General features: G+C 34.7%; 1 protein-coding gene across 3 annotated transcripts in view; it reads left to right on the top strand.

Moving 5' to 3' along the window:
* LOC140144437 (nuclear receptor-binding protein-like) overlaps positions 1 to 26,965 on the top strand; it is a 49,002-nt gene that overhangs the window by 6,759 nt on the left and 15,278 nt on the right. Inside the window, exons 5-7 of one of the 3 annotated variants that reach the window (XM_072166246.1) lie at positions 1,285 to 1,379; positions 8,055 to 8,108; positions 26,181 to 26,228. In XM_072166246.1, coding sequence (XP_072022347.1) covers positions 1,285 to 1,379; positions 8,055 to 8,108; positions 26,181 to 26,228 — 197 coding nt within the window. The remainder of the gene's footprint in view (positions 1 to 1,284; positions 1,380 to 8,054; positions 8,109 to 26,180; positions 26,229 to 26,965) is intronic. The other 2 variants (XM_072166247.1, XM_072166248.1) reach the window with 2 other exon arrangements.

Genomic DNA, 26,965 nt, shown 5'->3' with positions numbered 1-26,965 from the left:
ATTCAGTTTTTATTACTGTGTGCAGCAGTTAAGTCCCAACTTTAGGGATCTAAAATGAGCGTTTATTATGCGTTTCGACAGTATTTTTAAGGACATGAGAGCACCTCAGACCTATCGAATTGCATTCTGAATCTGAAGCATGTCTTTCTGATATCAAATAATTTTCATTTTTGAAAATCACAATATAATACAAATCTTATGACAAATTATACAAATTTGATATTTTCCAAATTTTTGATATATAGCAGTCCTCGAAGTAAATTATATAAATCTAATGATATATTCTTAAAGTGTATGTAGCAGGGAGGAAAAGTCGACGGTCAATTGAAAATTTTGACCTTTCATATTGAAGATATAGATTTTTTCCCAAAAGACCTAATTTTTTTTGGTGTTTTGGGAAAAAAATCCATATCTTCAATACGTAAAGGTCATAATTTTCAATTGATCATCGGCATTTCATCCCACCTACATGTACATACACGTTAAGTATAAATCATCAGATTTATAAAGTTTATTTCGAAAGTGCTGTTAAATATCAAAAATATCAATTTTTAATGATTTGCCATAAAATGTGTATTAAATTGCGAATTTCAAAAATCAAAATTATTTGATATCAGAAAGACATTTTTCGTATTCAGAAAGCAATTCGATATGTCTGATGTGCTCTAATGTCCCAAAATAAATACTGTCCAAACGTTCATACCCCAGCCCTTAAGTCTTGTGTAAATTCACAAAAGCTCGTGTCTGTCAAGCAATACGCAAAACATGGATTGCGTAGGCGCTGCGCCAAGCTGTTTGTACACTATTGTGTATTAATCCCTGATTTTATGAGTCCCGCCGATTACGAGCTGATCAGAGCATATATGCCAAAAAACAGCCAGACACTTAAAGCATGCATTGGCAGTATCTTTACCTATCTAATGTCTCAGTATAATTCAACATAACTATAGACTACTTGACATCATTGTTTATCAACAAAAGGCGAGGGATTGGTCTATCGATATGCTTGAACGAACCGCTACACTGTTCAATGGCTTTCTTGTACTATATGAAATGTGGTGGGCTATTTAGAATGCACATGCCCTGAGCAAACAATGGAAATTGCCATAATTTGCGCGCATACTGCCAGACAATGACATAACATATCAAGTCGTCTATACTCTTTAAAGTTATTTCTTAGAAGTGATGAGTTCCACATCTTGGATCCTGCTGAGGATAGCGATATATTTGTTTTCAATCCTAAGTTGTATATGGCTGTTATTATATCTACTTATCCCTCTCTAGTTATTTGCATTCCTGTGACCCACCTATAGTCCACGGTAATCTCACAACAGACACAACATTCATTCAGCATAACGGTCTCATCAAAATCGGTTCAGGTAAGATAGTCTACTTTTTTTCGCACAAGTTTGTTTGGTTTCTTTGTTGGTTGGTTTGATTTTTTTTATTCTCTTTCACTGGGATCATCTTTTCATTGGTTCAATGCAACATTGCTGTTTTATGTGAAATATTGTCATGATTTCTGCATATAGAGTTGTATACATGTAGCTGTATGTTTCTGTGTAAATAGCATGTTACATGTTTTTTCTTGATTTAGAAAATGGGGGTCAGAGAAATTGCACAGTCAAAATAATCTCTTACATCATTTATTGTTTATTTGAAAACAATGAACTAAACAAATACCAATATTTCACTAAGAGATTCATTTTATCCGGAAAATAAATCTGCTTGTTCAGCTCCATGCAGAAATCACGATTCTCATTGTGTTTTTTGATATCACAATCATGACAAATTTGTTATGGATTCTTTTTTTGAAAGAAAAAAAAGAAGAAAATATTGTAATTATTTAATGAAGCATCCATTACGATATTCAAATGTTGGGTTAAGTTTTCTTGAGACAATATTGAATCAGTAATTAAACAATACTAGTGTCAACCTTTTGGTTTTTGCATAGTGACAAATCCACGATAACTTTAAGCCAACCCTTGTATTGGATGGACTGTAGAGGGTGACTATCAATTCTTGCAAACAGGTGCATAGTTGTCAGGGTCGCTACCAGCGCTCTGCGTAATCACATACAGCACTTCACCGGTTACAGGCCTAGAAATTTGATGAGAATATATTCATGCAGAGATTCTCCTATTACTGATTTGCGTGAATTTAAAGAGATTCTTATAGATTTGTTGAAGTGGTTAATGTAAATGCTGGGAGAATCTAAAGATATGTTAAAATGCTGTTGTGAGAATCCAAATTGGATTCTCGGTGATGCTGAAACAAAGAATATGTTAAAATGCTGTTATGAGAATCCAAATTGGATTCTCGGTGATGCTGGGAAAATCTAAAGAATATGTTAAAATGCTGATGTGAGAATCCAAATGGATTCTCTGCGAAATGAAATTTTACCTCTGAGTTATAAAGGGACCATTTTAAAGTAATCTATTGCCAGTATGCAAGAATCAAAATGACACACATGTACATAAACTCTGTTCTCAAGAAATCAATATATGTTGATAATTTTGTGGAATGTTGCATTGAGTGAGTGGTAGCACTTCTATTTATACAGTGTTTGGAATTCTAATATCATGTATGTTTTGTTGTGTTATGTATTTAATGAGTCCATAAGAAGCACATTCTCATTTTCTGTGGTAACCATGCTCACCCATATATTAATTTTTAATAATAATAATAAGGCTAAAGCGAAGCATACTATAAATAATAAAATTGTACTTAATAATTAATTTGATGCAGTTAAAGGTGGATAAAGCATTTGTATCTTCTTGGCTACTCATGTCAGAATTGCTTTGCATTATTATTGGTCAGTATAATTGGGCATGCACTGAGACAAAGAGAAACAGATCACCATATGCACACATGATAAAAAGCTACACCCATCCATGCCCATCCATTTGCTTATAAACATTCATACATTCACCAAAGGCCTACACATTCTGTTTAACAAAGCTAGTGTGTTGTTTTTATGCAGGTATTTTCTCAGTTTTTGCCACTTTGAAGTAATTACGTGCAATGTTGATACACTGGAGGGGGTACTCACTGAAAATAGGTGACAGGGATGTGTGATCCCACTCACCCAGTTACCCCTTTTTGCCAAGTTTCTGGAAATCAGGGTCTTAGAAAATCAAAAAAAAATCTGAAAATGAGATTTTTATTTTTTTATCATCTTTTTTTAAGGTACCGTATTCATTCCAATAAGCGCCCATGGCGCTTAACAAAGTCATTTTGGGTGGGTGCTTATTTTTTTTACCTCATTTACCTATTTTTTCATGAGGGGCGTTTATTAGGGACAAATTGACATTATAAAAGGGTCCTAAGATGTTCTAGTAGCTTTTTTGATGCAGAAAATGTATTGCAAGTTTACGCAGGACTTGTAGTCCTACAGCTATTTCACTGTATCGACATCTATCGGTCACTTCAACATTAATGGTACCCTTAAGCAAATTGAAAATACCCTGGGTGGGCGCTTATTGGAACGAATACGGTAATTTAAAAAAAAAAAGAAATCAAGGTATTTAAGCGTTAAAAGAGCAAAAAATGTTTAAGGGACCCACCGAGGGCTAGGATGATATTCAGGAAAGTGAGCTCTTGTACCCCATTACATCCCTTATAAAAAAAAAAGAGTCAGAAGTAACACGCACATACATGTGTACTTGAGCACATCAGTTCTAACTTGTTGATCACATTTTCTTTGCCATTATCATTGTAATATTGTTATTTGTTTATGATGCTGATGCTGATTAGGCCAAGAAAAAAAAATTGTTTGCTTGCCCTCAAATGAATTTTAACAACTGGGTTGGTCGGTCGGGAATTCTTTTTTTTTTTTTTTTTAATTACTATCAAAATCTACTATTAAGGCTCAACATATGAAAAATCAGACAATATTGGTGTCAAAATGAATCAACTAACATTACAAAACAACTAAAATATTGAACACAAGCTCTAAAATACATTTTTTACATCTTCAGAATGCAAAAATTTGAAAAGAAAAAAAAAACTTTTTCAGGAATTTCCAAAAATAGGGTCGGTATTCTTTTGTACAGTAAATAGAAAAAAACATTTTTTTCTGATTTTCAAAATTAGGGTCGGTCGGTTGAGGGCAAGCAAACAACTTTTTTTTTTGGCCTTACTTGCATTCAAAAAATGTAAATGGTCTAGTGTGTGTGTGGCTGATAATAAGATTGTAGGTTGGACAATTTATATGTTAGTTTCATAGCCTAGAGCTGAGATGCAATCAAGAATTTTAGTTGAATACTTTGCAAGCTGAATACTATCCAACTGTTTTGTGTATTTGGAAACCAGTATATCTGCATGTTGGTCGTACATCTGCAAGAAGAATATGAAAAGTATCCTTATTTTAAAAATCATAAAATTAGTGCAAACCAACTGTGCCACTATTTGACATAAGGTCCATGGTTGGCAGAGGGGGAACCAGGGCCTCAGATTCGACGAAAATCACTGAATCGATTCTCCTTATGATTCTCGTAACATTTGTTGCGAGAATCAATTTCTTTCATTGAATCATGCAGCAAGTGAAGCACCTCAGATGGTTTTGATTTCCACAAACTGGCACGAAATCTAGCCCTGGGGGACCCTGTATAGTAAGAAACATGATACATTTGTTTGCTTTAAGGGCCCATTGCGTAATGATGCACTGCCGCTGATTGATTGTTCACATTATCTGCCGATAGTCTGCCACAGTAAAGCCCCCTCCCAGTTCACAAACGATGATAGCCAGTGCATATTCCGGGAGAAGAATACTGCTTTGTAGTTTATGCATTGACTATAAAGAATCGGAGGTGGTGGTGGTGGGGAGGGATGGGGAGGCTGCTTGCATTATCTCTTGGTTTCAGTGCTAAGGTTTTACTACCACCCTGCATTGGATTATAGTTCTAAACTACCAACAATATGTCACCAGGGACACTGACTGATTTCAGTGAAGAGAAAATTAGGATGCAGAATATATAGAGAGACGCTTAACCCATTTTTGACAGTCATTATGTTCAATGTAAATTCTCTACATTTATATACGGTACCTTTGTGAATATGGATGCATCGTCAAAATCTCAACAAGTTAATTTGCTGACACTCAATCTTTGTTATCCGTCCTTATACACTAGACCAATTACAAAAAAGAATCATGTTTACATCACGCTCATAATAAATATCAATAGCTGTATATAAATGCTGTATACTGTCTGGAAGCTTGCATCATTATTCATCTTTTTATTTGCCCCTGGCTTTGCTAGTTTAGTAGATGATGTTGTTTTTTACAGCCGATGTAATTTTAGCTAGCCATATCATGCTGCTACTTAATATAGTGACTTATGTGTATGTTAGGAGACAAGAGTGTGAATCGTATTAACTAGGGCAGTGATGAACCGATCAGATTTCCGAATCGGGCCGATTTTGGAATGATCGGAATCGGGGGAAAATCCCTTCATTTGTCGATATCAGTATTTAAGCTTCAAAATTGACCATGTTAGATAACACATCATATTTGACCGGAAATGTTGATTATGGTACTTCAGGGTGTTTATCAGAGGTAGTTGGTTTAAACTGGTTTTCCAACTCCCCTAAATCTTTGATCAAGTTTTTGAAGCACACATGATCAATTGCAAGATCAATTGCAAATTGTTAGGGGACGACACTCGGTTTCAGAGAAGAACGGCAGACCCTTGCTCAGATTGATGCGAGCTCCCTGTTAATGAGCGACATACGAGACCTTTTGTGTGCGCCAACCAACGCTTTTGATGCTAATCAGCCAATTAGATTATCTGTCTGTTATGATTGTCAGATGATTGAATCAGCCAATCAGAACCCCACTTCTGTGTTTACACTCTGCACGGGGATTGCACGCTCTCAAAATGTAAACAACTGTCATTCTTCTCTGCCAGAAACTAGACCATGATGGAGGTTATTGCGTTTTTCCTTGTTTGAACTATTTGCTACCAGTAAAAGTTGATAATTGCCGATTATAGAGGGCGCCCTAATTGATTTCTCAAGGAACGTAGGAGGTATTATTTTTGGTATTGCACAGATCAGTGATTTGCAGATTTGGATAGGGATAGGGTGGATCGGCTCATCACTAAACTAGGGTTTTCTCATATTTAATAGCTTGTGGAAAGCTCTAGCCTGCATAAACTTTAAGCAAATATTGTCACCTCAATTTCATGGACATCAAGTTTGTACAATGTAGTCAAATTTTCACAATCCTTGACAGGTTTTCTGTCCATGCCAAAAATCGTCACTGCCCCGCCCAAATGAAAAATAGTTATGTTTATTAGACTACATCAATCTTTTTTGGGTTGTTTCCTTGCACAAACTTATATTTACAGCAAATAAGCCAAATATCTTTACAATTTTGACATTATTAATATAAAGTTTATGTGGGCAGACTAACCAGACTATTAATAACTTTGTAAGCAAATGCTTACAAAGGAGGTACAATAGATATGCATGCATGTACACATTAGATCTAGGCTTGTAACCATACCCGGAATGTCTAATAATTCACAGTATAAGGTTAGGTTAGCAAGTATGATTTAAATGTTATGATAGGGTAGTTTGTATTCATGATTATTAGCCTCTCTAATTAAGATTTTGTAATGTTTTTGTTACGATCCACTTTGGAATGCAGATGATGTGTAATGTAAACTTTTCCATCTTTAGGATGGAATGTTTCCAATCGGTTGCTCATCTTGACTGTAAAACTAAATATTTTTATTGGGAATTGTATGACTTAAGTAGAATTGAGATGTATACTTAATGTTCCACAAGGTGCCATATCAGTTGAAAGAGGTCAGACAGATATGCCTTTATTGCTGTAGTGGTAACTTTAATGAAGCTAACAGCATCATGGTTAGGCAAGTGTATGCACCCTTAATGGACTGGCCCACTTCAAGAGAATAGGACTTATACCAAAAATTGCAATGTGGATTTGAAAGGAATGGATTTCCAAAATATCTGTAAATTCAGGTGTTCAGTTTGATCTTTGGAAAGTGTTCGATCACAAAACTAAGGGAAACATAAAACACTGTAAAATACCATGTATGTGTTTAATCGATAAGGGTGCAATATAATCATGCGTACAGTGTCAGTCTAAAAGCTATATCCACAACACATGCGTGGGATACATGTATGGATGTCAATCTGTCCAGACATAATGTACAGGGTGTCCCAGAAAAACATTCCAACATACATTTTTTTCAATCAGAATATCTTACAAAGTTGTGCGCTTATTGAAATAATCGTTTTGGCTTATTAAAACTAACGATTAAATGTTTTTTTGCATACCAAGATATATTTGATCACCTTTTCTGAAATAGGAGAAAGGGAGGGTGCAGTGATGGTTCTGCTTTTTTGGACACCCTGTATATATTATGTATTCAGGTAACTCTAGTTCTGACATCGTAACCACTGCTTGCTAGCAACCTCCGGCACTGCTTCATTATTAATTGCAAAATTAGATGTGCAATCTTTAATATGGGGTATTTACTAATTTATGCATACTTGAGTTGGGTATTAACTAATTTAGATACATACATGAGGTATTCTGCATTCAGAATAGAGACATATTTTATTTTCAAATGTTTACAAGATCTGACTTTTCGGCTTGAATTTAAACTAAAATGTTTCCAAATCTGCATCCCATCACAGTTCTATGGTATGCTGTCCTGAGTGGGCTAGCACAGTTGAAATCCATACACACCCTATGGAAGACATGACCTTAATCTCCTACACAGGGAGTGTGAATTTCAAATGGAGTTACCATTCAGGTCACCCATTTGAAATTCACACTCCCTATGTGGAAGATTAAAGTCATGTCTTCCATAGGGGTGTATAGATTTCAACCGGGCTAGCTCATTGTCATTTCCTCAGTAGAAAACCCTTGTGTTTGATGTGTACTTAATATAGGCACTAGGGCGGTGTATTAAAAGCTTGGTAGATAGTAATTTCAGTGAGAGCTTATTATATTATATATGCCATTGTTATTGTTCTATAATCTATTTATGCCATCGTTGCATACGTTGCTGATGCAGCGAGTCTATCGGCGGTCCACCTGCTGATCTGCGACTGGGAAGTGGGGAATGAAGGTAACATTGGCTTTTTCATTTCCAATGTGTTCTGCTTTTTGTCATCAAAACATCTGAAAGTGTAATTTCTATCTTATTGATACCCAGGAGGAATATGCTGGCCATTTCCAACTAAGTTTAGGATCTCATATTAAATTGATTGGTTTGATTGTACATCTTTTATAAATCAACAAAACTGTGTAAACTAAGCTAACTTAGCTTTCAAAAATATAGCTATTTTTTTTTTATTAAAGTTTGAAAATATATTCATGTCTTCTTTCAAAGATTTCTAATAATTATGTGCAACATATTGTTTATGTTTATCTGTAGCAAGTTTATGGCAAGGTTCAACTTTGAATGCTTAACGTCCATACCAATCAAATTTTATTATTATTTTTTGGTTATAGGGTTGGGAGGTAACACAAAGTATTAGGCTGTCAGTAATATATTTTGCCCATGCCCACTCAATATTGATTTATTGCCCAAGACTATAAGTATGAGTTATTGGCTGGGTAACAAATATTACAGAAATTACACAGCAACCTTCCTGGCACTACTTCACTTAATTTCAACCTTTTATTATTATCATTTTTCAAGATGATGTGTGTATTCAAAAACTGTACATGTGATGGACTTCACTTGAACCATTCTAGTTTGATCAATGGTATAAACAATTAAGAAATCAAGCAATAATGCATATCAAAATGTCATGTTCTATTTCAACAGAGCAGGTTCTTATGATGATCATAACGCATTTGTTTATTGAAGCGCCATTACAATGGATCTTCGTCATAACCAAATGACGAGGAATTCTTATCTATGATCAAACTGCAGATTGGTTGCTTTATCTTGCAAAATGAGCATAATCAGGCTGAAAGATGTGTGTTTTATTTATTTATTTATTTATTTTCTTGTTGTCTTGATTGTATTTGCTTGCCTGCCTGGCTCTTTACCTGACCCTTGACCTCCAAGAGCTGATACACACCTTGTCAACCAATTGTAGCCATAATTATAATGATTCAACTAAAATACCGATCAGATTTTGTTAAAAAAAAAAAAAAAAAAAATGCATGAATATAAAAAATAAACTGTATGTGGAGTTTTAGTATGTTTTAGAAAACATCTCACCAGCTGTTGGTTGTCAGACCCAGAATGATTCATCCTAAAGTTTGATTTGATTATTTTTGGTTGAAAATCCTCTTTATTATGTATTTGAATGTACTGTATTTAATAGAGGTTAGGGTGATTAGTGATTGCCAATCGTGCATAGAGTATGATTGAGAAGGTCTTAAAAATTACAAGGTATTTTTTTAAGAAAGTCAGTAGTTATGTGAGAATGAGAATTCTTTGAAATATGCCTATAATATTTAGTTAGTTAATACAAGGGTAGGGCTTGATATTAAACAATTTTAAAACCTTGTTTTCAAGATCATTGGGGTGGAAGCTATTACACAAAAGTGGTACCACATTGTGGGTAGTAAGCAACGTGTACTCATACCATCAGTGGTTCAAAAATGTACATGTATGATGGTTACACATAGATCCAATAGGTTTTTTTTTTCTGTACTGTATATGCATGCGTATTCTAATATAGATTATTTCCTTTTACCCATGTAATATTCATAGTTAGGGATATGGGTGTTAAGAAGCATTGCTGCATTATAGTTTCTTGAAGCCCTTGCCCTGATTGTGCCGTGTACTGCAGTTGTACGTAGAGTAGTGAGGATTTAGCGTAGGTCTAAACCTACACGTGCCTGTAGTTAGGAGTTTTGTAATTCCTCAAATAATTCACATTAAGCTGCTGCTACACTATTTTACCAAGCATGTTACATTATGTGTATGTGTACATTTCTCTAGTTTTTTTTATGTACAATGTCTACATTAATTTTCTCTATTTACAAATGTTTAAAGTTTGATTTAATTCAATGTCTTTTTTCTTATGATATTTTTAGAATTAGTTTACATTCCGATATACCGTATTTATTCTTTTTACGGCGTTGAAGGATTATACAATCATTAGCTCAAACAGGTGCAAAAAACTTGTACATGGCCTTCATTTGTCACTAAAAGGCAGTTTAAGAATGCTTTGCATATAGGGCGACATGTCAACTGTAACTTAATGTTGCCTATACCTGGGCATATGGTGGCATTAATTTGCAAATAAATGGGGGGGGGGAGATAATACAGATTGCATAAGATGAATGACTCTGGGAAAGTCTAAACCATGCTCTCTTTTCAGTTCTTAAACATAGGGTTTTTTAGGGTCCTAGTTTGAAGTCCAGGACTCTGAAAAAATCTTCTTTTTTTTTTGCTAAACAAAATCTGTTTACTATTTAGCACATAGCAGATTGGGTCAGAAAATGCTTTGGGCGTGACTTAGGTGAAGAAAGTTAAGTCGTTTTTATCATTTGATTATTGAATCCTCAAAATAGGTCAATTTGGTCAATCCCGTAAGATTTTGCGAAAGAAACCCCAAGTATGTTGCGCCGATGCACGTATTATTTGCGCAGTGATGGTGTGCGCATTGATTACAAAGGAGTCTGGAATTTCCAAAGTATATTGAGAGTTGACAACTTAATATCCCTGATCACAAGCTCATCATGGATCCTAGAAGAGAGGGATAACCACCTCTGCCCAATTCTATAGAAATAAAGACTAGAAGAGAAGAATAACCATTTTTGCCTTAATTCTATAAAAATATAGAATGGAGCTAATGTGGTGGTTGTTTCACTCGCACGTGTTGGTCTGCCATTTTTCGCAGATATACTTCAACATGTAAATTTTCAGTCAACAAAATAAGCATAAAAATGAAATGGCATGGTCAAAATGTAATGTATTGGTACTAAGAAATTGATATATTGAGCAAAGACACATTTTTTTGTAGATCTGTATTACATACAATGAATGCATAAATTATCACATGTTTAGCAACTTTAGCAAAAAAATACAGCAGCACCTTAAATTTTGACATAAGGTTCTGGACTATGATGTTACTCCTAGTCTTAACATCATACTTGTATATCTTTGCATATTGGTAGTGAACAATTGTAGGTAGTGAACAATTGCATGGTTTTGAGGATGACACTGATTCAGTGGCATCACTGATAGAGGTGAAACCAGCATAGCAACAAAGATAAAAACGCTGTTAGTTGTCCCTTTCTTTTAGGATCCGTGGAGTAATTCACCTTATAGGATTTGCTCAAATGATGAAGGAACCCCTTAGGCCAGATTGAGTCAGGCAGTATTATTGATTTATTGTCAATAAGTATTACCAATTTATCTCATTCACACAACATGCAAGGCATTTCTTACTGCAATCATCATCATTTCAACTCATTCATTTGTGTCCTTGACTCAATGTCAAAACTGAAGAAAAAAAAGCAGCAATGGGCTATTCCATTTGAAATCCACACACCCCCTGTGGAAGATTTTGGAATTCCAACCAAAATCATCAGTTTGAGTCGTCCACATTCCAACTGGAATTGAGGTCAGATTTCATCTGAAATAGTACGGCAAGGGTGTGGAAGATTTTGGAATTCCAACCAAAATCAACAGTTTGAGTCATTCCAGATCTGGAATTGAAGTCGACATTTCAACTGGAATTGAGGTCAAAATGCGAATCTTCCACAGGGTATCCGACTGAAAGTTAAATAAAGTTAAATTTCCCACTCAAAAACATCTAAAATAGTACCAAAATCAACAGGTTGAGTCGTCAATATTCCAACTGGAATTGAGGTCAAAGTACAAATCTTCCACAGGGTAATTCAAAAACATGTATATTTCAACCCAAAAACATGTAAATTTCCAACTGGAATTGAAGATTGACTCTGAAAAGGGTGTGGAAGATTTTGGAAATCCAACCAAAATCATCAATTTGAGTCTTCCAGATTTTCATTATATGAAAAGTGCATGTTTGGAATTCCAGCTTTTCATAGTACCTTATAGTATTGGTATAAAATCACTATACCTGATCTTATTATTTGCTAGTAATCATGGTTTCAAACCATCAAATGCTGGATCTAATGAGATGGCATGCTCCCAGTCCCCGCACTCCGTGTATCCGCGGGTAGTTGTGAAATTCGAAAACCCAGACCTGAAAATTTTCAGTTACTTTTGTTGCTCAAATTCATACATTAAGAAAAACATTTCAGCCCAATTGGAGTTATTTTATCACCAATTTGACGCTGTCTTTCAGGTTTTGTTTTGTTTGAGCATTTAGCTCTGAAAACCTGGGGGGTCAATCCCATTGTAGCATGTACACCATCCACGATAATCAACTTTTGAAAAGCACCCTAAACAAGGATTTAACCCTTGCCTAAAACGTTACCATAAACAGGTAACAGGCACCTGTTTTTTCACACCCTAAACAGGAATTTTATTCCTTGCATCAAATTTCATTTCCGCATATTAGCAATTGCAATTTTGCTACCCTTTTACCCAAAATGTGATGCTTTTACACCCTAAACACGATACGCGCGTAATTTTAATAATTTGTCATAAAATTTGTATTATATCGTGAATTTCAAAAAATGAAAATTATTTGATATCAGAAAGACATTCTTCGTATTCAGATTCAATTCGATATGTCTGATGTGCTCTCATGTCCCACAAAAAATACTGTAGAAACGCTCAAAACGCTCATTCCAGATCCCTTAAACAAAAGTTTATGGTACAAATTTGTGCGACGTGCCTAATATTTGCCATATTAAAGCTATATAAAATTGTGTGAAATATGGTTTGTGCAAAAATAGAATGAATAGGCCAGCATGAAGGCTCTTTTTAGGCTAAAAAGCTACATAGATGTCAACTTGATGCATGGGGGAGGATTGTCAATACCCTCTTATCAACATTTTTAGGGAATTATGTAAAAACGAAGCTAAACTATTATAAATGATGAAAACAAAATCCATGTTTTGTCAAGAAGTGGTAAATTTCTTGACTTTTGTTTCACTATGTCTTGAATGAAACTTTGAAGGAAATTCTAGACATAATTAAGTAAAGACAAGAAATTTGCCATTTCTTGACTAAACTGTTATACAAAACTTATTGTTGCTGCATAGTGAAAACAAGCTTCATTTTAATATGAGTAACAGTTTTAAAGAGTTAAACTTAGGCCTACACCTAATTATAATGTTCTAATGTTTTGGCCTAAATTATTTTTTGGTATAATATTGTAAATATTTAAGTCAACAGATACAATCACTACAGTTTATTGCCAGATTTAAAAAAAATATAGTGAAATTGAATAGAGACTATATTAAACAAAAACAATCCGGTTTTTTTTTAAATATATTTTGTTGCCATTTTAATGTGATTTAAAAATATAAAGCTATGGAAATTTAGTGAAAAGGGGGAGAATGTGGGACTCGAATGTAGGGCCTTCAAGTCAGTGGCATATATTTGTATTTGACATGGTAGGGGGGCTGGGGTTGGAAAACAATTCTTTAAGTGTGAAACCAAACCTACCCACAGAATAAGTTTATGGTACAAATTCGCACGAAGCACCTAATATTTGCCATATGAAGCTAAATTGTGTGAAATATGGTTTATACAAAAATAGAATAAATAGACGCAAAGGCTATTTTTAGGCCAAAAAGTCGCATACAGATATCAACATGATGCATGGGGAGGGACCCTCTTATCAAAATATTGGGGAATTATACATGTACGAAGCTAAAATATTATAAACTAGATTTCGCGGTTCTCGGGTTGTGCAGTTCTCGTAATAGGCTAATTAATCTAATTTAAGGGTTGTGTTTAGCTATTTCAGGTGGGTAGGGGTAGAAAAAAGATTATTGCCATTTTGACCAAAACACGTGAGTATTTATGATTTGCCAAACAGAAACTAACAGAATAATACCTAAAAGTATCACTTTTTAATCATTTTGTCATAAATACGACTTTCCACCATTTACAATTATTTGTACCGGGTGTGCCTGTTGTCAAGTCGATCAAGATTGTGATGTAACATTCCGCACAGAGGGTAATCAGTACGGCGTGAAAAGTATGGCTTCTATAAGGTTACAATAAGGAACAAACCAAAAGATCGATGACGTCCAATAAACGTAACTAGTTTCGCTTTCTCAGCCGAATTCTCCCTCCATGCCAGAAACGTAATAATGAAATGTTGGAAATTTTGACATAATAATAATAATGACACATTCTTCAGACCGATGTTTTTGTACAAACGTAATCGAGTATTTTTACCCCCTACCCCTTAAACGAAACTGGTTTCGTTTATAAGACGTTATCGATTTTTTTGGTTTGTTCCCTAAAACAGGTAATAGGTATGAATGGCCGTGTAATCGATCTAGAGAAACCTGTCTCGCTGTCATCTTAAGCTGCATGGGTGTCCCAGAAAGATCCATACCGGGAAAGTTGAATTTTGTAGGTAGCATTGTTATCAGTCGTATTGTTTTGAGTTCTAAATATTACATATATTTAGCTTTCTTGGTAATTTAAGATTTTAAAGATCGAATGTTTCTAAAATAAATTACAGAATATTGCATAATGGTGAAGTTTAAGTTTTGACAATACAATCTATTATGAAAATAATGAATAACCGTTCAGCACAAAGTTATTTGGAAAAAGTTTTGCAGCTAATTTTGTTATGATCTATCGATTACTAGCATGCAAGGTATAAAGGATTTGTTAAGCTTGATTGACCTAATACTGCATGTGTCGTCTTTGGCGGCAGTTTCGAAAAAATAATTATTGCGGTGTATGAGTTTCATCATTTGAAATGCCGCAGAGATTGATTTAGGGGCCTATTATAAAAATATTATAGAGAAGATTCGTCCTTGTGTCCCTATTGGCAAACACACAACTAGGAAAAGGTGAAGATTACATTTGCAGCAAGTTTTTCTTAAACAAGTTATACCTCTATAAGAATTACATTTTGGCGTAAAATTGATCGTAAATTTTTTTTTTTTTAAATTCAGCACAAATATCGGGACTAATATTGAAAACACATGAAAAAGGTCACTTAAATCAATATTAAGAATTATTCAGTGTTTCAAGCTCTACATTTGTGCCAAATTTGGTGTATCTCCTTTGACAACTGAATGATTTCTACACTATATTGCAAAGAAACGCGTCTACGTCTGGGCGATAGTGATAAAGCGGTCAATGTCTGGTGCTTATGAAGCCTGTGCTGTAAGTTACACACGTGCAATTTTTGTCCAGTTTTAAGAATATCAATATCACGCCAAAACGAATCAAGTTTTTGAAATGAAAGTAACAAAATAAGTAGGTGACATTTATGTCATTAGAAGTTATGAAATGACGTTATTTTAACTTTAACTTTAACGTCTAGAGGATTATAGAGGATTATGTATTCAAAACCAAGGTGGTTTTGAATACATAATCCTCTGTAATCCTCTAGACGCTAAAGTTAAAGTTAAAGTCATTTCGCAAGCTCTCTATTGTATTCCATGTACCGGTACTAAAATTAAATACACTGTTGATTAATTTTTCAAACACGGTATAGATCATTCTGGAACACCCTGTATCTCAGAACTGTCCTTCAACACAGGTGGTAGTTTACGGTTATATTGTTCCGGTCCATTTATGACATAGCCATCCTCATTTTAATACATGATAATACAATAAAACATGAGATCGGTTTGAATGGTTGTGGAATCAAACTAGAGACCTGTTCCTTTGTCACCTTTATAGACCTGATAAATCAAGCGGAACGATTCTTGTCATATCGTTTTACAGAATTGGTCGTATTGCCAGCGCTGCAGTGTTAGTATTAACTTTGGGCTTCTTATGAATTGACTGTCAATATCTTATACTAGGTATACATTAAAACTCAAACGGGAGAAAGAATCAGATACGCATGTTAGAACATTTTCAACAATGTTAGAACATTTTCAACAATGTTTTAAAATTGTATATTACAATGTATTTACATTAACATTGTACCCTAAATAACATGGACATTTGGGTGATATGTTGATGTAGTTACGGGCCATATTTAGTGCCGATTTGTCCCAATTTGCTTTTGACTTGCCTGGCAACACTCCATAAAATATGGCTAGTCGTGTGAAGACAAAGTTGAAGACCTATAAGGAGTTATATTCGTTCTCAAATGGAATCATTATGAAGATCGTAAGTAAAAGTAATATAATAACATAGCGCTATTAGCTCGCCTATGAACCTTGATATTCGTTAGTTAACCGGATAAATAACTTCGCAAAACTGACAAACTTGTAGGCCCCCTACCAAAATTGGCGTTAACTCGTTACTGTCGAAAATGTACAAAATATGGCTTCCGTGAATCTGAAAATATTGATATTTCAAAATTGGTTAATTGTATTACCATAAATCGAACACGGACATGCAGGATGGTATCTCCAGAAGTAAAAAAAAAAAAAAAAATGGAATTTTGTTGAATTTAGAGTAACAAAATAACATGCGCCAGACAGTGGTCGGCGAGACTGTAAAATCAGGTAGAAGTTTGTATGTTGACGAGCTTCGAACATGCCTTCGTCGCATTCAAGTCACAAATATCTATCATAATTCTTATTTCAAGGTCCTGTAAATACCTCAGCAAAAGATAGGGTCATCGTCCAACACGGACTGCTCGAAAAGAGTTCACCTTTAAAAAACTGCATTGGGCTGTTATGCGTCGTTATATGTACAGGCATATTTGAAGAATTTCCTATCAACTAATAATATTAAGATTGCTAAAATATTAATCTAAAGACTTCAATCTTTCATGTGCACCATAAATTTTGCACCTGAGATAGATATTGCTAGGCAAAATTTCACAGCAAACATTGCAGTTTTCTCCCATTTCGGAGATATTTGAGACAATACAGCTCGACCCCTTAACTCGTAATCTCTAATTGCCCAACACCTGTTACCCATAGGCCTCGCCGTCTCTCAATGATCAAGATCCAACTTGACACAACTCTGTTTTGTAGCTGTGACGCTTACTTCGGTACCATAATCTGGAAACCCATCGTTCGTCTCTTCCAAGCTCTGAGTGTCCTGCTACTACGTTGGAGGACCCCGAAAATACCCCGAAATTAGTATCTAGATTGGATGTAGGCCGTTACTAAAAGCTAGGCCTACTAAAGTAATGAAATCAATCAGGAGAAATGTCAACCCAATAAGGCCTAATATTACGGGTTATAGGCCTTACCTGATTATTTTATTAACAGATTATTTTTATCATAATGTTAACCATTCTGGAGGACCTCGGGAATAGTCATGTTCTGCTGAAATAGGCCAATGCACGCGTTCCGTATTGAAATATGTGTTGAAAGTAGGCCTAATGCTTTCCGATGCACGCACTGCTCCTGCCGGCACTCTGCGTTGATACTCCGCGATAGCGCCACGCGAGCACGCTATAGACCTTTTTCCCTCTATCCCACAATGCACTATTCCAGGGGGGTATGACGTAGCTCATTAACCTCATAGATCGGTGCATCAGATGGTCTTTGCCAGGCCTTTGCAATTATTGTGTGTCTTAATATGGGCATACTGATTCCATATATGCGGATTATCGTAAAGGCCATCGATGTTACTAATTATGCAATTATTGAATACACGAGTTATGCAGTTACGGAGCGATGCAGAACATCTGTGTAAGAGATTTATGTTTACGTCTTATTTTCATCTCCGAAAAAAAGTGAAACGGACGCCGACAAAATATCACTGCGTGTCCCGTCATTAGTTTTTCACCATTAGGTCTATAAAATGTATACAAAGTTAGGTTTCAATAGCAGGAAACTTTTGTGGGTGAGGACACCATGTCCATAAGGCATAGAAATGTTGTTTTTGCCCCGAAAGGCATTAGTGATCGTGGCGCCATTATCATCATTATCGGGATTCCTTTTTTGTGATGAAGGCACCAGTCGAAATGTCCGTATTCCAAAATGTAATGAACATAACTCTGTACTCCCCCGGGGAGATGATGTATTTTGCGACACTCATACCCCCCTGGAATAGTGCATGATGGGAAAGAGGGACAAAGGTCTATAGTGCACCGCGTGAACGCGAACCGCGCGGACGCGAACGCGATAGCGCGCGGACAGAGAGACGGACGGACGGACACGCCATAATTAGTATTACTAGCGGTCACCCGTCTTTCGCGGTTCGTAAATTAATGCAACTTTACAAATGCATCACCACCATCCGAGTTTAATGCGAACAATTTTACCAACTCCCTAATTTATTACCGAATGTCATTTCATTTAAATCATTTAACAAACTTCTTCTTTGCCCCCCCCCCCCCGTGTTGTACCCTATCCTCCCGTTCTTTCCACTGTTCTCCCACATCCCTCTTCTCCCCCTGCTAGTAGCATGGTTTTAGTGCTTTTTAAATCAGTATAAAGTAGGTCCTATGCTCAAAAAATTTATCATTTGTATTTTTGCCATGTTCGCAAAGTTTGATGGTCACCCATGCATCGCGGATTGTTAAATAATCGCCAACCCATAGCACACATGCACTCTCCTCACTCATTTTGATTTTCCCGTGTTTATTATTCCCACCTGCTTTAGAGGCAGCGTGTTGATACGCGATGTCGCGAGATGACGCGAACTACATGATACGTGTTTTTTGGTTTGACGCGGCGTGTTGATACGCGAAGACGCAAGATTTGTTGGTTTGACGCGATGTATATAGTTGTTAGGCGGACATAGTAACTGATGCTCACTATTTTGAAGTCCCTGGATATTTTTAAAGGTATTTTTGCCGATTTTTAGACTTTAATCACTAAGATTGAAAAAAAAATGAGGTGAATATGCAGCGTAACTCGGTGAATGATTAGGTTTGCAAAAGTGAAACTTGCAGTTGCATCACCACCGTTCGAGTTTTTATCACGAAAAGTTTTGCAACTCGGTAATTTGTTATAGATGATGATGAAAATGAATTTGTTTTCACCCTTGACACCAAATCTTTTTGTTGACCTGACGTGGAGCAATTTTTTTAATATTTTTTTTTAGTCTGAGGTGGAGGTGTGGAGCTAATTTATTTTCCCCTCAGATAGCGAGATAATTTATTTTTCTTCAAAGAACTTTTCCGAGAAACCACAATATCATAATATTGAAAGTTACACATAATGCTAAAAAAAAAGGGGGGATGGGGAGGTAATTAACTGACCAACCTTTGGCACAGTTGGAAAATTGTTCATGATAAAATTATATAGCAATCCCCAAAATGTTTATATAATCTTGAACATTGGCTTCAAAATGCAACAACTTCAATTGCACTACTTATCCTAGAATTGCTTTTCAAATTTGGTCTTTATCAGATTGCTTTCACAAAAATGTGCTATTGGCATGGTTTTCTTATATGCCTACATGCCTACATGTATTTATTTATTTATTCAAATTTCTCTGCCATCACAAATAACAACATACGAGGGATGGTCAATATATTCCTGCAACTATTATTTATCTCTGCTAAGCTTTGTCTTTCAAAACAAATGTGTATTAGCCAAGTCGAATCCTTGATTATGTAATGACATTAGCATAAACACAATAGCATAATTATGGACACTGCCTGATGTATCATAGTGGTGAAAAATAGTGGAGAAAATAATGAATCAAATTGAGGTATTGTTACATTATAAATTCTAAATATCTCGAGAATAAAAGTATGGAATCTGGTGCGGTTTTACAATTTGGTAGACCGATAACACAGGGTTGATGCTATACTCTATTTAGACCTATACTATTTTTATTAGAGATAGGGGATCATGTTGAATATCTCCAATTTTGAGTAGGCGTTATCACGCATTGTTCTTTACATAATAAGAAATAGCAAGATTAAAATGGTACCTGGTTCGATAAGGTAAAATGGGAGGTCCCTGTGGGGAATTCGCAAACATTTCTTCCTTTTTAAACCCTTTGTTTTCAAAATGTCATGTTTATGTAATCAAAGCAGCACACCACAGAGAGGCTCTGAATTAAAAAAGAAATTTGAATTTCAAAAGGTGTGTTTAATTTTAGCATTCTGAGACTTAGTATAGCAACTAACTCATAACGTCCAGCAGCATTGTATTTAGTCATATTTATAGCGCTTTTTTGCCTAAATTTTCCTTTTTTCATACATTTTTGGTACTTTTAATTGTGCCTACCACCCACACATGCGCATATTTATTTCTTTTATTGCAACAATTTCTATTGTCCTGACTGTGATCTTTCATACCAATAATCATAATTGTTTTCGTTTCATTTTGGAGATATTTTTTATTCTTGTGTCTAACTTGTATGCTCGTCTGTCATGATTTTCACACCATTTTTGTTTGTCATTAAGGCCTATTTCTGATGAATTTCAAAGACTGCACCTTTCCTCGTCTGTGTGTTCAATTCTTCTTTCACAATTATCAAGTGAATATACTCAGATTACCTCATACCAAAACAGGGCTTGCAAACTGCTTTGGTACTTACTTATCCTTCTCTCATGTTCTGTAACTGCAATTCAAATGTCCCACCAACGTTGACAGGTACACATAATAGCAATGACTTGATACAAATGAGATTACATAATTCAAAAGTACAAACCTGTTTATCATAAGAGATAAATAATAGTTGTGGGAATATATTGACTGCATTGTCCCTCGTACAAAGACAATAGAAAACAGCATACCCAAATAGTAAACTAATCTTAAGGGATCCCCGTAGAATACAGAAAGGAACATGATAAAGCGCAACATATATTTTTATTTCAACAGAAGGGTTGTCAACATGTCAGGGTTTTGTGGAAATGAGTCCCAATTTATATATTTTCATTTACAATCTTTTCTCAAACATGCCAATGAATGTGAGAAAGAGAGTGAATAATTGATACAAATTCTCCTTTCAGAAATATTCCTGGCTACAAAACAAAATGTGACATATTTGTTACAACCTGCAAAACAATTTGAAAATCAAAGGCATTCATTTTATTTTAACAATCTTCATAATGCCTTTGTTTTTATGAAATATTTGATTAATTTAGTTAATTCCGCACTTGTCATTGATATTGTGAAAAGATATTCCAATTCCAAAAATATTGCAGCCACAGAAACTCAAAATATTTCCTTATGACGGTATGACTGTATGGCATTGATATTCATCAAATATCCACTTGGCGTAAACTAATTAATTGAAAAGGCTATTGACATTCATTTTAAGTTTAAAAGAATATCACATTGAAATGTTTAGAAATACAACTTTTAAAATAAATAAGTTTTTTTTAAATATTTTTTTTGTCATTGAACATATTACTTTCGATGAAAAAGTCATTAAACATTGTGCAGAAATAAGTCAAGCAAGTGAATTGCCCATATTTTCTCAGTTGACAATATTTACAGGCTTATGACAAAAAACAAAATACAATACAAATTAGTGAAATTGATGTATGCATTAAAATGAACGACCAATTCGATTGATTGACAAATATTACGATAAAATAAAAAAATAAAATGACATGGTATTGCACACATAAGCCTAACAAACTTCAGTGACAAACTTATTAAAATCAAAATGTTTGCAATAAAAATTCATTTTCTTGCATTACAAATTATTTTTATAAATATTTTTTAGCATTGAAAATATTACTTTTGATGAAAAAGTCAACAAACATTGGGCAGAAATAAGTCATGCAAGTGAATTGCCCATACTCCCTCAGTTGACAATATTTACAGGCTTGATATATTAAAACAAATATAATACAAATGATTGAAATTAATGAATGAATTAAAATGAACGACCAATTCGATTGATTGACACATCTACTATGCATTCATAGGCAAATGTAGAATGCCAGAAGACAATAAAATGACATGGTATTGCACACATAAGCCTAACAAACTTCAGTGACAATCTTATTAAAATCAAAATGTTTGCAATAAAAATTAATTTTCTGAAATTTTCTGAATTTGTCAAATGAGGAATTTTTTTTACGATATATTAAATTTTGTCATTTGTGCATGCATGACAAATTTTTCAACTAAGACAGTATGTATGGCCATATTTTGTTTGTTAAGGGTAGACGAGGTATTGTTGGTCGAAGCAACCTAAAATCGATTTTCATTATCTAGATCAATATATTAGTGAAAAATAACACCTTGATGTTTTGCAAAAGTTCATTCTGCAAATCATATACTTTGCGAACTTGCTTAATTTATTGTTGTTAATGAGTTATGTACGTTTTACAAAAGTGTTGTTGTTTCAGCCCTCTTTACAACATAACTCAAGAACCGCAGCACCTATAAAAGTATATCTGTGATATTTTAATTCTTCTACACACTCGCTATGAATTGAGCAATACAGTTTTTGCCAAAGCTCACTACCATTCGTAAGATGCCGTGAACTACCAAATCACAACAGTTTAAAATAATTAATAACCTTAAATGATGAATTAATTATACTTCATGTGCTTAGTGTGCAAATAAAGTAAACTAACAAATTTATATTAGTCAAAACAAGAAATTTAACAGAGAATGTAATTAAATATTAAAATGTAAATTTTAGACATTTTATAAATGCTTGATATGACTAAACATTGATAAAATTACCTATAGGGCAAAATAATTATTTATTGTTGTTGGGTTTTATTAAGTGGGAGCATGATAACAGAACAGAACAGGTTTTTGAAGAATCATTTTCTGAACGAGACATTTGTCTTACAAATAAGCAAATGAATAAAGAGTAAACTGACGAATCAAACGGAAAACATTACAAGAGCATATTTATAACTGTTAGTATACATTTTAAATGAGAATCAAAATAAACCTTGAATGAATAAATTAACAATGTGAACTGCAAAAAGTTTATTCTTAATTAATATATCATTTTCTTTCTTTTGAAATGAGTGGTCACATATGCAATATCATCGGTACATTTTGGCACTGCGGGTTTAATTATATTGCAATTATGGTTGATTTCACATGTTATTTGTTTGTTCAGCATCATAGCTATTAAATGTGATCAAAATATCAAATAAAAATCAAATAATTAGGCCTAAATATTTTGCAATTCTCAATCATTTTGGATGCGGGCAGCCGGGCAGGAAACGGTAAACTCAAAATCAAGAAGGGCCAGAGGTTTTTTCCCCTTCAAAACAGACCAGGGGAAAAATATTAGTTCCTATGATATGACAAAGTGGAGGGTGATAGCAGGATACTGTCATGCTCTAATAGATTATAATGAAATATGCGGGGGCATGGTTGATGGTTCAAATAGCATGTATAAACAGCTAGAGGGGTACTCAGTACAAAAGACCATTTGCCCATCTAATATATCAATGACTTTTCGGAAAAGGTAATTGGTATAAAAGTTTCATGTCCATCTGCTTTGATAACGATCAAAGCTGAAAAAAAATCCCCTCATTTCAATATCTCCAATATCTTGAAATAATTAATTAAGAATGAGTTTTTTAATTCTCATCTTTCTGATATCAGAAAATGAGCATGTAGTGTGGAATTTTTAAGTGTTTATTTTTTCATATGGGCAAGTTCTTTGACATTTGAATCTGAGACATTGGCACGATACATATAGGAATCAGCCTAGAAATCAATTCAAAATTATATTGTAGCCAAATTTAATGTGTCCATCAAAGTATGTTGTCCAACCTGCTTGGAATTTCACCTTTAGACACCAAAATGACACCTTAAAATTAAAATGCCCTGGGTATAAAAATGCAGGCAATTTTGTTTGAAAATGTTTACGATTTTGAACTCTAGAAAGCCCAGAATAGCAATAAGCAACCAGGGCAATTATATTAATTAAATTATATTGTTATCTGTATGAAAATATCAATACAAAAAGTGAAGTGGTAATCAGTTTTGAGATTAGCAGACCGTCTCATTATACTTGAACTTCAGTAAAAAGGGTTAATTCACATGTCAATATAAAACTTTTGTGAAAATCTGTAACCAGGTAGAAAAAAACATGAAGCAAGGCCTATCCTGAGAAAAGCCCAGACTAAAGATCATATTCAAATTATGCTCCATACACTGTCCACTGTGGTCCACAGCTTCTGTGCATAAACTTGTAGTGGTCTTGCAAAACTATTCCACTGGGCCAAGGACACCCATCCTAAAAATAGGTTTTAGAATGTTAATGGTTTAATTTATGTGGCATTATATTTTTGCAATTATCTGTCACAATGCAGACAAAATATATTTCTTGTCACTTGAGGTCTATTAAAGTTGGCTATAAAGTCTGTCTGGTATTTGAATGAATGAATGTATAGCAAAATAAAAATCTGAAGAAACTGTCAAGAATTCTATCTATAAAAATCCTTTTTTACAACAATAAAAAATTCGTACATTTGGACAACAAAATAAAATTCAGGCAAAAATTCTCATTAGGGGCTGTGTAATAATAATTATGAGCCAATGGGTTGGGGGGGGGGGGAAATTTCCCCATGATGGTCCAACTCAAAATGTGTCGGTTATTGTTGGAAATTTCAGCATGATAATATTTTAAGCATGTTTTTTGCGTCTAACAGTTTTTATTATTTCTAAATTTCCACCATACTCAGAAAACAAGCAAATCTTCCACAGGGAATTTCTCCGGGGTCACTCCCATTGTGGCCTGTACACCATCCATGATAATGAAAAGCGCGTAAAAGGGTAGTTTTTCGTGGGTAAGCACGATACACGCGTAACATGTTTAGGGTGTCAAAAACATGAAATATTGAAAAAAAAGGGTAGCAAAATTGCAATTGCTAATACGCGGAAATGAAATTTAGGGTATAAAATTTGATACAAGGAATAAAATCCCTGTATAGGGTGTAAAAACACCTGTTTAGGATATTGTTTTAGCCAAGGGTTAAATCCTTGTTTAGGGTGCTTTTCAAAAGTTGATTATCGTGAATTGGTGTACAGGCCACAATGGGACTGACCCCGGAATTTCTACCCTGTTTTAGACCTTCTCTGCTGGAATTCTAACAAAATGTAAATGTTTCCAACTGGAATTGAGGTAGAAGTGCACATCTTCCACAGGGTATCCGACTGAAAGTTATATTTTCCACCGATATTAATGTTTCCAACTGGAATTGAAGTCGACATGAAAATCTTCCACAGGGTATCTGACTGGAATGAAGTTTTTAGCTAGAATTCCACACAAAACATGTAAATGTTTCCAACTGGAATTGAGGTCAAAATGCAAATCTTCCATAGGGTATCCAGCTGGAATTGCGTTAAATTTGTAAATCTTCTACATGATTCAGCTGGAATTACAATGAAACATGGGACTATTTCCAACCGGATTGTACATTTGGCCCAACTGGAATTTAGGTAGCATTGTAAATCTTCCACAGGGGGGGTGTGGATTTCAAATGGAATAGCCCAATAAAAATGTGATAGGACTTAGACATACAGCATCAAGATTATTTCTCATATACATTTGTATCGTCCCTCAGAATTTAAAAGGAACAAACATCCTGTTACTTATTACAAACTTCAGTATTTCCGAATTAACCATGAATAAAGTAATATTTCACTTTGACGGATGGATGGCAATATTATTCATAATGTATAATTTGCTTGTAACTCTGCATGCCTTTGTTGTACTGCACTTTCATGTCATAGATGATGTGTGTGTTTAGAAATAGACCTTTTATACTGCAGCAAGGATCGTGAAATTTCAGGGGTATATTGCAGTTGAGTTGATGAAGGAAAACAACATGGTTGTCTTAACTTCCATCAAATTTTCTTGTAATTGAGCTTAGGATGTAATTTTGTCAGACATTTAAGCTTAGAGAAGTTCTATCAATCAGGGTGTTTTATAATTTATGATATAAAAATGGGTGCATCCGTAAGATCTAATTAAGCAATAGATATTCAACTCTGCATCAGCGTGATGTATCAATATGTAAAGCAACTTAGTATTTTCAGTCATAAATTAATGAAGGGTATTAAAGATTTCTGGCTGTAAACAAGCACTATAATGTAAATTATGTTTTGTGTCATATTTATTTACTATATAAAAGTCACCATTACACCGAGCTCCTTGCCTGGGCCTCATGATTTAACTTATAAGCAGAAGGCACTGGCTAGCTAACCCGTATGAAATGATCTATGTCTATCTATCTATATCTATGTTGTTTTCTCCATCAATTACTGAACAATCATCGCATTGCAGGCTGGGCTGTCTTGACACATCATACCACTTGCCCCGTTGATCCATTAGGTAAGACCAACGCCGCAGGTGCGTGCACGCGCACTGTGTCTGTGTGCGCTACAATATGAGCATGTTGAATGCTGTTGATAGTACTGCATTGTCTCAGGGACCATCTCAAATTATCAGTTGTGTTTTCACTACCTGATTGATCAGTAGTTAGCTTAAGTGTGTATTTTAATGTAAACACCTGTTTTGATCTCGTTTTGATTTTTCGTAAATTGTGATAAAAAGTTTGAAAGAACTAATTAAGGAGGACTATGTATTTAAGTCATATTGTGGGAAGTTGAGAATTTTCCGTAATTTGTTGTATTTTTGTACCGTTTGATGGGTTCACAGCAGGAAGTCGTCTGTCTGTCTGTTAATTAGCGGCTGAGTGTATGATTACTTGTCGTACAATGTTAATGAGTTCACTTATGCAAAGTGCATGCTTAAATGCGAGTGCATGAGTATATATATGCACCATGTGTGGGTGAACTCTTGCATTGGTAATCATACACATGGCAGATTTAGCTATTGAGTTGTACTGGGTTGAATCCTGCCTGGCTTCAAATCAAGAATGGTAGCAAAATCATCTTTTTGCATGTACAGTGTTGGAACAGGAAACATATTTGTATATTGTTGTCAACCCAGGGGGAACCACTTTTATTCAACTTGTATATCATCCACATATATGCAACTGTTAATAAGTACCCGAAACCAAGTATTTTTCTTGTGTGAAATCGCACCCTAAACAAGTAATGTGTGCT

The sequence above is a fragment of the Amphiura filiformis genome, unplaced genomic scaffold (assembly GCF_039555335.1).
Source record: "Amphiura filiformis unplaced genomic scaffold, Afil_fr2py scaffold_54, whole genome shotgun sequence".
Lineage (NCBI taxonomy): Eukaryota > Metazoa > Echinodermata > Ophiuroidea > Amphilepidida > Amphiuridae > Amphiura > Amphiura filiformis.
Note: the sequence above shows the minus strand (reverse complement) of the source record. Positions and strands in the feature narration are given on the sequence as shown.